Source organism: Salvia hispanica, chromosome 2, assembly GCF_023119035.1.
Source record: "Salvia hispanica cultivar TCC Black 2014 chromosome 2, UniMelb_Shisp_WGS_1.0, whole genome shotgun sequence".
Lineage (NCBI taxonomy): Eukaryota > Viridiplantae > Streptophyta > Magnoliopsida > Lamiales > Lamiaceae > Salvia > Salvia hispanica.
In genome coordinates, this window is record NC_062966.1 from 29,447,888 (window position 1) to 29,463,452 (window position 15,565).

The following is a 15,565-nucleotide window of genomic DNA, read 5'->3' on the forward strand; positions in this document are numbered from 1 at the left end:
ATAAAATGTGAGTAGGAATGAGTTAATGGAATATGTGGTCCACTGCCAAAAATAATAAAAGTGAAATGGGACAAATCATATGGACGGACTGAAATGGAAAAATGAGACAAATTATCTGGGACGGGGGAGTATCAGACTAGCAGAGTCTCTCAAAAGCTGCTATACTACGTAAAATTTCAGTTGTTACCAAACAATAAGATAGAGGTAATTAAATTGAAAGTAAATAGTAGTCTCCCACGTAAATGTGTTACTATTTGGGAATTTTTTAAAGCAGTAGTGTTTGTTGATGTGGGAAAGAGTACTACTACGAGTTCATAGCAGCCGGTGGATTTACTTTATTAAGCTATAAATAGAGGAATCGATTTGGGTAAATGGGCACTTCATCATTCTCATACACCACTACAATTCTAAAACATGGGGAACACAGCTGAAGAGAAGCCGCAAATCCCACTTCTCAAACCTTACAAATTGGGAACTTTTCAGCTGTCACATAGGTGATTTGTAATAACCTTAAAAATATGAACTATTTCCATTTCAAAATGTCTCAACTATTTTCATGTGGATTGAGTTGGCCTTGTTGTTGTTAATAGTCATGTTTGTTTTGGCATTGCAAACTTTTGATATGATCACCGTGTTTGGAAAAACAAAAAGCAGAATGTGTTTTCATGAAAAGTGTATTAATTCATTCTGTTTTGAACAGAGTTGTTCTGGCCCCGCTGACGAGGCAGCGGTCTTTCAAGAACGTGCCTCAGCCCCATGCCGTGTTGTATTACTCTCAGAGAGCAACCAAAGGCGGTTTTATGCTGACCGAAGCCACCGGAGTTTCTGATACTGCACAAGGGTATGTGTTTCAACCATTTTATGTCAGATCGGTTGTACTTCTTTGACAAAAGCATTTTGCTGTCGTAGATACCCCGAAACTCCCGGAATCTGGACAAAGGAGCAAGTCCAGGCGTGGAAGCCGATTGTAGACGCGGTTCATGCCAAAGGCGCCATCTTCTTTTGCCAGATTTGGCATGTAGGCAGGGTCTCAAACACGGGTATTCCGTCAAAACTTAACGGTCAACTAAGTTTTGACTTGATTAATAACTTAAAATATGAACCAAAACATATTGTTTAGGACCGATGTATTTTGAATGGACGACTTAAAAATGCGATTGACCATTTCCTTCCTTTGTTAATAACTTATTGAAGAGCTTACGAACCAGAAACATATTGTCTAGGACTAGGACCAAAAACTAACACATTTAAAATGTGTACGACCAAATGGATTTTTTTTGCATGGACCAATTTTAGACTATAAAACGCGATTGACCGTTTCCATCCTTTGCATGATTCAGGATTTCAGCCAAACGGGGATGCTCCGATATCATCCACAGACAAAGAACTAAGCTCACAAATCCAGTCTAATGACATCGATAACGCTGGATTCTCGCCTCCACGCCGCCTCACAACCCAAGAAATCCCACAAATTGTCAATCATTTCAGAATCGCTGCAAGGAATGCTATGGAAGCCGGTAAGCCACTCGTGATCATGCACCCAAATCTATCTACACTTGTTTCTTTTACCAAAATCTTCGCCACAGGTTTCGATGGAATCGAGGTGCACGGCGCTCACGGCTATCTCATAGACCAGTTCTTGAAAGACGGGGTGAATGACCGGACCGATCGATACGGAGGTTCTCTTGAGAACCGGTGCCGTTTTGCTCGTGAGATCATCGAGGCCGTGACAGCTGAGGTAGGGGCAGACAGGGTCGGCATCCGCCTCTCGCCCTTCGCAAACTATATGGAGTCCGGGGACTCGGATCCTAGCACTCTCGGCCTTCACCTGGCCGAGACGTTGAGCAGATACGGGATTCTCTACTGCCACATGGTCGAGCCGAGGATGAAAACTTTAGGGGAGAAATCCGAGTGCCTGCAAAGCCTTGTGCCCATGAGACGGGCGTTTAAAGGCACCTTTATAGTCGCGGGTGGCTACGACAGGGAAGACGGGAACAAGGCCGTGGAGGAGGATCGCGCTGATCTCGTTGCGTTTGGACGCCATTTCTTGGCTAATCCTGATCTGCCTAAGAGGTTTGAGGTGAATGCTGCTTTGAATAAATATGATAGGAGCACTTTCTATTTGCCTGACCCTGTTGTAGGCTATACTGATTATCCATTTCTTGATGAAACTGCTTGATTTCTGGAAGATAGATCAATAGCCAAATAAGGAATTACATATCTCTATGGTATGATTTAGTAAATTATCAATAAAGGTGTTTTTTTATGTTGCAGTTTGAATTATCATCTATCTTGTTTGTGTATAATCGACTCATCAACATGAAAAAAGGAGAAACTTTTATACAAAACATAGTACTCCCTTCGTCTGATGGCAACGGGTAGCTTTCCATTAAATCACGGGAATACCTACGTGTTGCTCGCTACATGTACTCCCTTCGACCCTCTTCCCTGTTGTTAGGAACCAAAACATCGAAGTCGCTTACTGTCCATTCTGAAGTAACCCCAGTTGGGCTAACATATATTTCTGTACCAACATTGATTGAAAGCCACGCTCGTTTTGCTGGTTTTGTTCCTGGATCCTGCACAAGATTGAAGAGAACAATTAAACGAAGGCGCTTTGCTAGATCGATCGCCTCAAACCACGGACATATGCATTCATATTCTCAATCATGGAACTCGTGCTGGCTGGCAGATTAGAACAGGGGCAGCCGCAGAAAAGAACATCAGTTTAAGGCGATTTGGTTCATTGATCGCACTCGCACCTGATAGAAATATAGACGGCTAGAGAGGGCTCCGGTGTCGAGCTCCCAAGTTCTCCCGTCTCCAATCCACCCGTCTCCTTTCCTTTCAGGGTAGCCGTGGACGGCCCACTCGGGGTGAGGAAGGATCTGCACGAGCTCCTGCGCCTGTGGGTTGCTATACGGGTCACAGATGTCGTAAGGCTTCTCAAGGTACCGAGCATTGCCTGGAGCACAATAGAGATGATACGCGGAATAAGGGAACCGCGACGTGTCATTTCTGTGTATCATCTCTCCGGTGGAACTCGTGTGGTACGGCGGGCACGAGACCAGATTGTCGGGACGACACCAGCTTGTTGTCGCAGGGTTGATGATCATCTCACTATATCGCGTCACGTCCGTCAGGACATCCCCATCGCACGGATCTCCGTTGTTCTTCCAACAGCTTCCGATATCGAGCAGATAGAATTGGCTGTTCGGACCTCCGCCTTGCTTGACATCGAGTGTTACTCGCACCTTAAAATTGGGAGACTCCGGCACCTGCAAAATGCAGCAAAAACATTTAAACTTGAATATCACTTTAAAGTCCGGATTATGCCTGTGTTTCGAAATGTCCAAAAACTTTCAAAATGACACATTAGTACTTAGGAAATCGAGCCGTATCTAAATACAGGACGACCAGTACCAAAAGGACTAAAAGCAGGTACGTCCGTTATAAAATCAATTCATCGGATACTAGCCTGTCATTTTATTTTTGAAAATACGAGACATTTACGAAGAAATGTGCATATTTGGACCACAAAGCGATATTCATCCAGCAAGAAGCAATAAACTACTAAAACGGACCGTTTTCATGATGCCACGCCCGTCGTAGTGATACCCCCCGTTGAACCCTTTTGCCGCATCCGCCCTCAGGTACAACATAAGCCAAGGATACTTAGACGACGTTGTCAGCTTGTGCGACACAATCCAGCTCCCCGTGCTCAGATTCTTCTGCCACGAAGCCGAGAAGAAAGAGTTCGCTCCTGCACCCCCACTCAGATCAGCATCAAGATCATACGTCCCGTAATACCCTCCAACCACAGAGACACTTCCATCTTGAAGCGAAACCAGTCGGGACTTGTTATGGAACACGAGGGGTTGGTTCATACACCCTTCACCGAAGCAAGGAAAGCTCCGGTCTGTGACTATTTTCGCGACCTTCTTCCCATTCTCAGGGCAGAGTGTCGTGTTCTTGTCAAAATTGCCGTTTTTCAGCATGATCATCCAGAAATACCAAGGGTCGGGAGAGCCACATAGCGATCCGAGGTAAAGCTCCTTCTCGACTGCGTATGCATCGGGATCTGTGATAGACTTGAAGTCTCTAATAGGAAATCTGTCACCAGCTTTCAGTTTGTTGTCTGAATCCTTCACTTTGTGGTGTAATTCACACTTGCTTTCCTCATCAACGAACGAGCTGCTCGAAAATTCTGTTTACAGAATCGTAAACACGTTTATTCAAGTTCGTATAGGCAGAGGCAGAGGCGGAGGCAGCTTGATTTTCTTTATGTGAATATTGGTAGTAAATTTTGCGAGTAATAATCATCAAAACTAACATAATCAACCAAGTCATAGTGACAAAATGACCCATCAGCAAAATCATTATGAATTCAGCTAATAAACTTATCTCAGTAAAAATAACATCAACAAACTTCTTTTTACATAAAAACCTACATTGTGAATTTACAATTAGACCACTTAAAAAAAAACAGTCTCCCTCCCTCGTTCGTTCACTTTAGACTGCAAACATTCCGCCCATTGGATCCGCCCCAAAAATATGTTATGGATTTTCATTTCAAACATGCACGCCACGTGTATCGAACGACATCATACACAATGGCATAAATATCCCCTTTGCCAATGTGTTTCAATCGCGTATTTTATTTCAAGCACGCACCACCACGCGTTCTAATAATGACGTCATATTATAAACATAATAAATCTACAGATTTAATCCCCAAGAGAACAAAAGACTAATTATATTTATATCATTTTAAAATGTCAGTATATTTTGCGAATTATTGTTACTAACAAAACAAAACAAAATAAAACAAAACAAATAAGAGTATTTTTATTGGAACATTAAAAAAATGAAAAAAACCTGCAATTTTAGGGCAGTGAAGATCAGCACAATCAGCCATTCTTGGGCTGCCCATTTTGGGGGCCTCAAATCCAACTTCATTGCAGAAATTCCAAGCTTCAAATGCAAATCTGGAATTAGGGCTCTTCATAGCAGGATCTCCCAATGCTGATGCATAAGATGATTGGCTCTGCCCAAATTCAAGAATGTGAACAACAACAATCAGCAGAGGTAAGAAGAGACGAAGATGAAAAAAACCCATCATTCTTTTTGCTTTGCTTTGCTTTGTTGGATTCAGATGATTCTTTGTTTCTTAATTTGAACTGGAATTTGAGGTTGAGGTGCTGTTTTGTTGCCATGTGGAGTGGTGAAGTAAACAAAGTGTAACTAACAATAATTGATACTTGTCTTCAAAGCAATGCCAAGTGTATAATCTTTGATCATGAAAATAGTGACAGTTAGTTTTTAAAATTTAGGGTAGTCAAAATGTACTCAAATTATTTAAAATTCTTGGAGTTTTATAACATTGTTTAAAAATTATAGTATTTGAGTAACTATATATGTTGGATCAGACCAGTGGGCTTGGGCTGTCACGAGATTCTGAACAGATCTAGGCCTCTAGCCTTTTACCATATAACACAAACTTCTTCAAATTTGAGATTTAAGATAAAACAATTTGAGTTTAACTTGAATACAAGTAAAAATTTTACTTTAATGATAATTGTAGAATTTCTTAATATTAATTGAGGCTTTAGGTGTTGTAGAATCAACCTATCCTATCAAACACTAAGAATCCCATTTTAAGATATTAGTAGTATTACTACTTTTATGGCTTGACAATGAACATGATATGGACAAGCAAAGAAGAAAGTGTATAATTTTTTAATAAAAGATTCTAAAATTATGGACATCCAATTGATTGGTTAATCATATAATTTCTTGTCACCTAAATGTTCGTGTCATTAAAAATGTCACGAGTTCAAATTATACTGATATTTGTAAAATCATCTTAATGACTAAAGTTAAATAGAAATCCCTAACTAATTCATATAAATTGAAGTGGGTTTATCTTACAAATTTTTATGTGTTAGTGGTACTATATCAAAATCTTAGAACGACTACTTTTTTGTTTAAGTAATGCTGGATAATAAAGATAATTTACTTTAATTAAACGCTCCCCTGCAAGATTGATTTGTCTTATGAATCTCACTCAACAAAGGTATTGGTACATCTATCTCTTCTTCAATAGGTTAATTATTTAATTAGTTGTCCTTATGTATAATAAGTACCCCCTCCATCTCATAGATGTCGCACTTTCCTTTTTAGTTTATCCGACAAAAGATGTCACATTTTCTTTTTTGGAAAAAGTTCTTTCTCACCTCAATTATAAATTATATTTTCTCTTATCATTTAACACACAAAATAACATTTTCTAAAATCTTGTGTCATCTCCCAAGTGTGACATCTATTATAGGACAGGGGAGTATTAACGTTCTTGGTTTAGCAAATTAGACGACATTGAATCGAATTCCAATATTCTTATTGTCATAGTACATTATTCTACAAAGATATTTGTAATTTAATTTATAATTGGTTGGTTTGGACCACTTCTACACTCCTACGTGACACCCTTGTTTCCTAAGTGTTTTTTTTATAAAATGAAGGTCTCGAATCAAAAGAACGGCGAGACAAAATTTATTTCACAGAGCAAAAGTTAAAGGGCAAAATAAATACACTTACATCCTAATAAAAAACCAACATTGTAACAATGATTAAGAGGTAGCAGAAATAAGAAGACAAAAAAAAAAGTCTAAAATAATAGAACAATGATTAAGAAGTAGTAAAAATACTATAAGGAGGAAGTGTTTTATCTATTGAGTTGCGTCAACACTCATACGTGACACCCTTGATTCCTACATATTTTTTTTATAAAATGAAGGGCTCAAGCCAAAAGAATGACGAGATTGAATTCGCGATACAAAGCAAAAGTTTAGGGAGCAAAATAAGAAAGACAAAATCTTTATTAAAACCCTAATCAATATAACAATGATTAAGAGGTAGCAAAAATACTACTATGGAGATGCGTTTTATCAATTCATTTGTGTAACACTCATATATGATACCCTTATTTTATAAGTGTTCTTTTATTGAATGAAATGCTTGATCTAAAACAACAGCGAGATAGAATTTTGTATTAACAAACAAAAGTTCAGAGAGGAAAATAAGAAGATAAAATCAAAATTACGCTTCCGCTAATAAAAATTGTTGGTACTCATTAAAGAATAAAATTTTCAGGGAACAGTTTTAAATATGTCTATTCTAATACAACTTTTTGGTACCAATTAAATTGAATTATATATACAGCTTACTAGATATTTTTTTATAACCAAAAACTGAAAAAGTGCAAGAGCAAGTGAAAAAGATTAGTCCCTATATTTTTCTTTCTTTTCCATATAAAAAATTGTTAAGAATAAATTTACATATATAAAGATATTATTGCTAAGAGATGGTCCAAACTCCAAAGTTCTAGTTTCAAACAAAATTCTCATTGGAACCCCCATAAGTTAAGTCCACGGTTAGCATTATTTGATAGTATAATACATTATACAGGAGTACATATTTAATGGAAATGGGATTCAATCCACCCACACGCACAAACGAATAAGAAATTAAACGGAATAATCTTTCTTGGATACGAAAGTATTTTTGTTTTTAATTTCTTCTCTTTCATATATATGCCTAGAATATTTTGACACCAATAAATATTTTTCAATAAAATAGTTGCAACTTGGTTTCTCCTTCATGCGCTGTGATTGGGAAAGAAGCACCTTTTTCTTAAAAAAAGTTGCAATCAAGTTAAAGAGATTTTTTCCTTTGGAATTAGGGATTATTTTACTCGCATAAGTGGTGTCTTTTGTTTTAATTTGGCTGAGGAGTCTCGTGTTACACGATCATAATTAGAAGAATCAAAATTTGAAATTAATTTGAACAGAGGGACATAAATTAGACCCATATGGAGAGTCATGTGATTCTACTAATCAAAATACTAGTAGTATAAAAATTAATAATATTGTATATATCAATTAATTTGAATCTAAATTAGTACTACATGAAATTGAAATATATTGTGTGACATGAATCATGTTCACGTTGACACGTGATGAGGAAATCAACGTGCGAAACAAAGCCATGCAACCAATGATCAAGATGCAATAGATGTGAAAGAGAAAGGGAAAGGCACTTAAATCAAGATATTAAGTAGCTCACTGACTTGAATTTGATTTGACAAGATTCTTAGCTTCAAAGTAAGAATATAATTGGATTATTAGAGGGGGCTGAAGCTGAACTGTACATTCTCAATTTATTTAATTAATAAAAGGTGAGAAAGCTCAAATTAATTTCAAGTGTCATGATAGGACCTGTATGGATATTAGAATATTTTAGATATGCTTGAGAAGTAGTATATGCAACTGCAAGTCTGCAAGCATATACTCCCCCTCCATAATAGTGGAGTCATTTTTCATTTTGGTACTAGTAGTGGAGTCATTTTTCATTTTGGTACTAGTAGTGGAGTCATTTTCATTTATACTAAAAGTCAATATATTTTTTCTAAATTACTTTATCCTCTCTAACTGTAATCTTTCTATTTTTTCCTCTCTTACTTTATTACTTATTTTATTTAATATATTACACATCATTTTCTTAATCTCCGTGTCAGAAAGAAATGTCTCCACTTCTCTGGAACGGAGGAGTATATACTGTCCGAAAACATAAACATTTTAACGTATCTTAGAGTTTCAAATTAAACATAACTTTTGGCTCGTTCACAAAAATGCAATCAAAACTATTAGAAAAATGACGCTGCACATACAATTTATATGTTGTTAACCGAAAAAGGCTCGACCAATAAATTTTTCTGCATCTATCATCATATATATTCAAAACATTATTAAGATTTTTTTTTAAAATTAAAAGAAAAGAAAAAATAGTAGAGAAATCACAACAATAAATATAATTGTCTACTAGAGGATGTCCTAGTCATAAAATGAGTACATGCATCATGATCGATATGAGGCTAAAAATCTCAGGTTCGATATTTGAGATGTGAATTATAACATATATGTACTAGTATATTTTTTTCTATCACTACATTAATTTGATTTTACTTTGCGTGCATAAAAAATAAAGACTATGGATTCTCCTAAACTAATTCTTTTATCACAAGATCCATGAGTGGGGTGCAAAAGGCTGGTAGTTCAACACTCTACTTCATTGTTGATGGCCACTTGTACTACTATAATGTATTATCCCACTTCACTATAACTTTAAGGATCTTGTCTAAAATATATTCCACCACAAAAATAAAATAACAATAATAAAAAAAACAAAAAAAAAACTATATGTGGATCAGCTCCATGTTAGTATTCGCCACGTCAGCCCAATCGTTGAACGCCACAATGGCGGGCTTCTTCGTCTTATCACTCTCAAGTCTCACCAAAAGATGTGTGCTGTCTTTAGGTAGCATAATTACAAAGAGAAACAAGTGTCAAATGATGGATAATTAAGGTGTTATACTAAATAAGCCTAAAAAGGTCGTGTGTAGTTAAGTTATTAAAAGTGGCCTCCTCCAACCATGAAAATGATAGACTTAATTTAGTACTATTTGTTTATTGGGAGAGAATATGTGTGTGTATATAAGGTTGTGTGAGGAGTGTATGTTTTTGGTCAAGTACTACTAGCAAAAGTTTAGTGAGAGAAAGGCAACAGTCTCGAAGCTAGTTCAAACTAGTGGGAGCTGCTTGTCTGCAAGCTTAATTACACCACTCACCAAAATTTAAAGAATAAATTGTTGATATAAGTATTTTTTTTTTTACTTAGGGAGATTTTTTCTGGGTGTGGTGTAGTGATGGCTCGGGGAAAGACGCAGATGAAGAGGATCGAGAATCCGGTGCACCGTCAGGTGACCTTCTGCAAGAGGCGGACGGGGCTGCTGAAGAAGGCCAAGGAGCTCTCTGTGCTTTGTGATGCTGAGATTGGACTCTTTATTTTATCTGCCCATGGAAAGCTCTATGAACTTGCCACCAATGGGTATTTCATCTGTCTCTCTATACAGTACTCCCTCCGTCCCAAGATAAGTGACTTACTTCTTTTGGGCACGGATTTAAGGAATGGTATTTAAATAAGTTAAAGTGAAGAGAGTAAAGTATGAGAAAGGGAAAAGTAGAGGAGAGAAGAGAGAATAAAGTAGGTGGAGAATAAAGTAAGAGAGATGACTTTTTGCTAAAAATGGAAATAGGTCACTTATAGTGGGACACTCCAAAAAGGAATACAAGTCACTTATCTTGGGACGGAGGGAGTATATAAATATATATCTGCGCGTCTTATTTATTTATTTATTTATTTTTAAGAAGTCATTAAAACAAATTACTTAAAAATCAAAACGTGATTTATTCATTTTCTCTAATTCTAAATAAATAAATAAAATAACAAATCGAGCTTGTAGTGTCAAACTAAGTACATATGAAACAAAATAGCAAACGCATGTTCATTACGAATGATGCTGGTAGTCGGAATATTTCGATTTTAAGGTCATCCAAAGCATAATTCTCACCCAAGTTGAACAACAGATTAATTTACTTAAATTGTTTCGTATATATACATGCATGTTTCAATTTTTTTTTCTTGTTTATAATAAAATTGCAGAAGCATGAAAAGCTTGATTGACAAATATACAAAGTATAGCAAGGAAATCCCAGCTGAGGAACCCAAAGAGAAGCAAGCTAGCGAATTTATGGTACGTCAACTCAACAGAAGTTAAGCCTTAATTATATTTCAACGTACGTACAAGATCTTAGATTCTGATCGTTTTAGTCTAAATTTATTACCCCAAAAAACTGAATATATGTAAGTAAGACAGAATCTGGTGCCTTTTATGATATTATATAAACAACTATATAAATGCTGTCAAAGCTTTAACTTATATAAATGCAACTATGCAAAGCTCAAAGCTGTCAAATAAGTGACCGCTTATTCAGTTATTCTTGCTTTTTGGAGACAAAACTACATGGGCAAGATGAGAATATATTACTCCATTTAGATCAATCAAATAAAACTTTAATAAATTAATTACTCCACCTTTTTGCGAACCTTTATGTACTTTTAAACTCGGTATGATTAGATATTACGTAGTAATTAATTTTGAACTAAAAAAGTAACATAGATAAATATGATAGATTAAATATACTAAATGCAACTCAAATATTGTATACACCCTCTTTTCATATCAGATAGACATAAAAAATATTACAAGAATTTTATAGGGTGTGAAATAATATTTGCAAATATCTTAAGACCATTTTAAAGTAGTCAAATGCATTTTCCATTTAGGATCTGAAAGAAGAGATTAACCTGCTGAAGAACGAGACAGAGATTCTCCAGAAAGGAATAAGGTAAATTATATATATATATATAGGGATGTATTCAAATCCTTTTCATATCTTTTGTCCTTTTTCATATATATATATATATATATATAAACATATTTTCCAATTATTGGCATAATCAAACACTACAAAGACATGAATTTTGTTTTGATTTATATAGAAAAAAAGGATTAAATTTTGGAAATTACTTAATTTTTAGGTATATTTCTGGAGGGGGAGCTCCTGGTACAATGACTTTGAATGAGCTGAATGTTCTTGAGAAACATCTTGAGACATGGATTTATCAGGTTCGCTCTGCTAAGGTATGTTTTCTCACACTCGTAAACAACATTTTTTATGTCATATTTTATTTCATTGTTATACGAAGTGATAAAATGAAATAGGAGAACAAGTGACTTGTTTTAACACATGCATGAATCATGCATGTAATAATATTCTCACACTTTTTATAATTTCATCTATTGTGCTTATATTACTTTAAACATTTTGGTACATTTTGGTACAGATGGATATTATGGCTCAAGAAATCCAGCTGCTGAAGAATAAGGTTAGACTGATAACAAAATTTTTAATGATATATTTATAAGTATGCAATTATCTTTATTATTGGGTGAATAGTTTATTTTAAATCCTTCGTACATACTTATTTTAAAATTATAACTATAAGTATTCAATAATCTGCATTTTTTTTTTATTATCACATTATTTTCTAGTACAAAACTGAAAATGAACTTTATATATATCTTGTCTAATGTAGGAAGGAATTCTTCAAGCAGCATACAACCATCTGCAAGAGAAGGTATATGTAATTTCAAATCACATTCATAAAAATACATATGTGCTCATATATGTTGGTTATGTATATATTAAACACAAAATTTAGAAGTTTTCTTGATAACTAATTTGAATTTGTGCAGATAGATGAGCAATATGGGATGATTGAACTGACACCAATGCTGACTAACATTCAATACCCTCTAACCACTAACATTAATCAGTACCCACTAACTATACCAAATCAAGAGATATACCAGTTTTAAATTAGCAAATATATGCCCATATATTTATTACTTTTAATTTGGGCATATTATTGTAAGAAAATAAAATTGGTGTTTTCACTCACTTTGACTAGACTTAGTTGGTGAGTGATGGAATTATATGGGTGTATGTGAAACTTGTACTTGTGATGTTATGTCATGGCATGTTTTCATTTTTCCATTATTCGAAGATTTTCACTTTATGTAATGACAAGTTTGTGTTAATTTGTTCGCTCTTAAAGTATCCTTTTTAATTTGAATTTAGTTTGAATTTGTGAATCTTGATTAACCCTTTGTGTTTAAGATATATTTATATCAAAATGGGGTGTTATATTTTTGAAAATGTACTGTTTATATTGTTATGTTAAGGGCTAATAACCGGAAAATACACAGATTAATTCAGGTCTTTACCACCAACTTTGAATGTGGTGAAAAAATACATCCAACTTTTAGCGTGTAATGTAGTAACTAGTTTTCAACAGTCAGCGTGTAATGTAGTAACTAGTTTTCAACAGTCAAATTTTGCCCAAATTTTATTATGTTTTAGAAAAAATAGTGCATTTGTTTTGATGCAATTAAATAGTGGAAACGCGTGCCCATCTTTGGAATTCGTTGCGAATTTATGTCAAACGCAGTTGGCAATTAACTCAGCAATCCCCAAACCACCAACTCCAGAATTTAATAAAGTGAAAAATAATATTATAATCCTTCTATTTTACTTTTTTTTCTTAATCAGAACAGGCATTGTAGCCTATAGGTGGATGCAGAAAAAGATGGTGGCAGTGGCACAACTTTATTCAAATTATACATATTACAAATAATAATTGTAGTTCATTAAGGCTTAATCAACCACAAGCCATTGTAGTATATGCTTAATTTATTCGAACTAAATTTGATGAAAAAGTGAACCGTGACATCATCTACTAATCTAAATTAGAGATTTTTTTAAATTAATTTCAACGGTCTTGAGATATATACATATTTTTAAAACGATTAGTTACAAAAATTTTACAAACAACTTCTTCATAAAATTAAACCATAATGATTTAGTTTGATTCAATCTTATAAATTCTCAACAAATAGAAAAATACATTAGAAAATATTAAAATTGATTTTAAACACTAAAAAGTTCTACCAAAAAAATACATGAGCGAAATAAGATATTTCAATTTTTAATTTATGAAGGTTGAACTGTTAAATAATCGTAATAAAGATTAAAATATAGAGGCCATGAAGCTGTTAATATTTGACCTCCATCTATAACAGAAAAATAGTCTCGTGGAGTTTAGTGCATCCATCAAAATTAATCTCATGCTAAAATTTGAAATCCCTTATTAAATGAAAATATCTTTTTCTTTTCTATTTTATTCAAAATATCTCTTTCTCTCAATTTTTTTTTTCAATTTCGCATAAAGCCCGTATCATCCACCAATGCCCCAATTTCTATTTTTCTGAAGAAGTATGTTACTTGAACATAACTAGTGAGTTTAGAATCATTCTTTTATGAGACAAAATACACACAACTTTCTCCATTGATAGGATTGTACAGTAAATTATCGGATTGATCTAAAGGATTTTCAAATTAATAAGGGAACCAACAAGTATTTATTTCAAATTTGTTTAATTGTTTTTACACACAATACAATATTCCACATCTCTATTAGGAGTATTAGATGATCACAAAAATAATTCATACAAAGCATAGTCAAAAAGCTCTAAAAACCATTTGCAGTTTGGAGTCAAATTGAAGTTCAATATTAATGTAGTCAATGAAGACACACTATTTAAATCCAAAAAATATAAATCCAGAAACATGTATCTTAAAAATAAAAATGATTTACTAAATTTGATAAGTGAGAAGAATAAGATGCACACAAACCAACACTGAAGAAGTAAATAAAATATTGGTTGCATATTAAGTTGAGCATAGACTACACAGGTGAGCATATTTACTTCTCCTCCAACCACCGCCCATTCTTGCTTAAAACCATCCTCACACACTCATTACTCATCATCAACAATGGGTGATAGTTTGTTCAAGTTTTGCAGCCTCCTTGTGCTCTTCGCAGGCTTATGCTATGGCCAAGGAGATGAGGATGCAAACGGAGCAAGAGGCAGAGGAGCTATGCTGCCTGCCATGTTTGTTTTTGGTGATTCTTTAATCGATAATGGTAACAACAACGATTTGCCTTCTCTTGCTAAGGCCAATTACTTACCTTATGGTATCGATTTTCGTGGCGGGCCCACCGGTAGATTCTCCAACGGGTACACTATGGTCGACACCATCGGTAATTGTTTCAAGCCCAAATATACTGCTGAATCAATCATTTTTTAAGTTTTAGTCTACAATCAGCGACTCGCTCAATATACTGTTGGGTTGGCTATATTTTCAATTTTCAGCATGCAACCCTGCATTCTAATACTATGGTAGAAATTCATGGGGTTACATCTTAAAAAAGATTGGTGATAAACAATTTCAGCTAGTATTTTTTTTGGGGGGTGTGAGATATTTATTGATCCATGCATTATTGGGTTGTACGTGCAGCTGAGTTGCTTGGACTTCCGTTGATTCCTCCTTACTCTGAGGCTTCCGGCGATCAACTGAGATTTGGAGTTAATTATGCGTCCGCTGCTTCTGGAATTCTAGACGACACAGGCAGAAATTTTGTGAGTTTTTTTTTTTTTTTTTTTTTTTTTTTTCCATGCAAATAAAATTGAGTGATTCAAAATGTTAGGTAGAAATTAAAGAGTATTAATAGTATAATTAAGACAAATTGATATATTTATTTATTATGATTACATATTCTTAAAAAATTGATTTTACCATTTCATTTATTTTATATTCTGTCATAGCAATCAATCGAATATTGATTAGAAGCATACATAAAATTGATTGCTTCGACTTACTAATAGAAATGTGACAATGTCATGTGGACAGGTGACTCGAATCCCATTCAATCAACAGATCAAAAACTTCGAGAACACTCTGGACCAGCTCACGGACCGTCTCGGAGCCCTCGAACTGGCCCAGGAACTGTCGAGGTGCATTTTCTTCGTCGGAATGGGCAGCAACGACTACCTCAACAACTATCTCATGCCAAACTACGACACCAAAAATCACTACAATGCCCAACAATATGCAGATCTCCTAACCCAACAATACTCACAACAACTCACTGTAAGTGATTAAAAAATTACTAGTGGAATATATACAGTATTTTCTAATTT

At 34.7% G+C, this 15,565-nt stretch overlaps 4 protein-coding genes across 5 annotated transcripts in view; 3 read left to right on the forward strand and 1 right to left on the reverse strand.

Annotated features, from left to right (window-relative positions):
• Window positions 1–391: 391 nt before the first annotated feature.
• Window positions 392–2,273, forward strand: LOC125203592 (12-oxophytodienoate reductase 1-like). Of its 2 annotated transcripts, XM_048101976.1 has the most exons (5): window positions 392–494; window positions 701–841; window positions 910–1,040; window positions 1,341–1,517; window positions 1,587–2,273. In XM_048101976.1, the coding sequence occupies exons 1-5, from the start codon at window positions 415–417 to the stop codon at window positions 2,177–2,179; spliced, it is 1,122 nt and encodes a 373-aa protein (XP_047957933.1). In that variant the 5' UTR covers window positions 392–414; the 3' UTR covers window positions 2,180–2,273. The 2 variants fall into 2 exon arrangements, with proteins under 2 accessions (XP_047957933.1, XP_047957932.1); XM_048101975.1 differs by having other exon boundaries at window positions 1,341–2,273.
• Window positions 2,274–2,320: 47 nt separating this feature from the next.
• Window positions 2,321–5,198, reverse strand: LOC125203591. The gene is made up of 4 exons (XM_048101974.1): window positions 4,879–5,198; window positions 3,585–4,207; window positions 2,763–3,278; window positions 2,321–2,579 (listed from the first exon to the last, which is right to left on the reverse strand). Exons 1-4 carry the CDS (start codon window positions 5,120–5,122, stop codon window positions 2,421–2,423), a joined length of 1,542 nt encoding a protein of 513 aa, XP_047957931.1. The 5' UTR covers window positions 5,123–5,198; the 3' UTR covers window positions 2,321–2,420.
• A 4,352-nt stretch (window positions 5,199–9,550) lies between these two features.
• On the forward strand, window positions 9,551–12,601 carry LOC125207982 (agamous-like MADS-box protein AGL12). Its single transcript, XM_048107512.1, has 7 exons — window positions 9,551–9,945; window positions 10,561–10,651; window positions 11,245–11,306; window positions 11,500–11,602; window positions 11,806–11,847; window positions 12,058–12,099; window positions 12,218–12,601. Exons 1-7 carry the CDS (start codon window positions 9,764–9,766, stop codon window positions 12,338–12,340), a joined length of 645 nt encoding a protein of 214 aa, XP_047963469.1. The 5' UTR covers window positions 9,551–9,763; the 3' UTR covers window positions 12,341–12,601.
• A 1,717-nt stretch (window positions 12,602–14,318) lies between these two features.
• The window catches only part of LOC125207206 (GDSL esterase/lipase At1g71691-like), a 2,533-nt gene continuing 1,286 nt past the window's right edge, over window positions 14,319–15,565 (forward strand). The window contains exons 1-3 of the mRNA XM_048106452.1: window positions 14,319–14,625; window positions 14,883–15,004; window positions 15,276–15,515. Coding sequence (XP_047962409.1) covers window positions 14,358–14,625; window positions 14,883–15,004; window positions 15,276–15,515 — 630 coding nt within the window. The 5' untranslated portion in view covers window positions 14,319–14,357. The remainder of the gene's footprint in view (window positions 14,626–14,882; window positions 15,005–15,275; window positions 15,516–15,565) is intronic.

Excerpts from the sequence above, each read along its gene's own strand:
- LOC125203592 (XM_048101975.1), top strand. The coding sequence starts at position 415 with ATGGGGAACACAGCTGAAGAGAAGCCGCAAATCCCACTTCTCAAACCT. Across the intron at positions 842-909 it reads GTTTCTGATACTGCACAAGG|ATACCCCGAAACTCCCGGAA; the intron begins GTATGTGTTTCA and ends TTGCTGTCGTAG. Across the intron at positions 1,041-1,340 it reads AGGCAGGGTCTCAAACACGG|GATTTCAGCCAAACGGGGAT; the intron begins GTATTCCGTCAA and ends TGCATGATTCAG.
- LOC125203591 (XM_048101974.1), bottom strand. The coding sequence starts at position 5,122 with ATGATGGGTTTTTTTCATCTTCGTCTCTTCTTACCTCTGCTGATTGTT. Across the intron at positions 4,208-4,878 it reads TCACTGCCCTAAAATTGCAG|AATTTTCGAGCAGCTCGTTC; the intron begins GTTTTTTTCATT and ends TTCTGTAAACAG. Across the intron at positions 3,279-3,584 it reads GGCGTGGCATCATGAAAACG|GTGCCGGAGTCTCCCAATTT; the intron begins GTCCGTTTTAGT and ends TGCATTTTGCAG.
- LOC125207982 (XM_048107512.1), top strand. The coding sequence starts at position 9,764 with ATGGCTCGGGGAAAGACGCAGATGAAGAGGATCGAGAATCCGGTGCAC. Across the intron at positions 11,307-11,499 it reads ATTCTCCAGAAAGGAATAAG|GTATATTTCTGGAGGGGGAG; the intron begins GTAAATTATATA and ends CTTAATTTTTAG. Across the intron at positions 11,848-12,057 it reads TCCAGCTGCTGAAGAATAAG|GAAGGAATTCTTCAAGCAGC; the intron begins GTTAGACTGATA and ends TGTCTAATGTAG.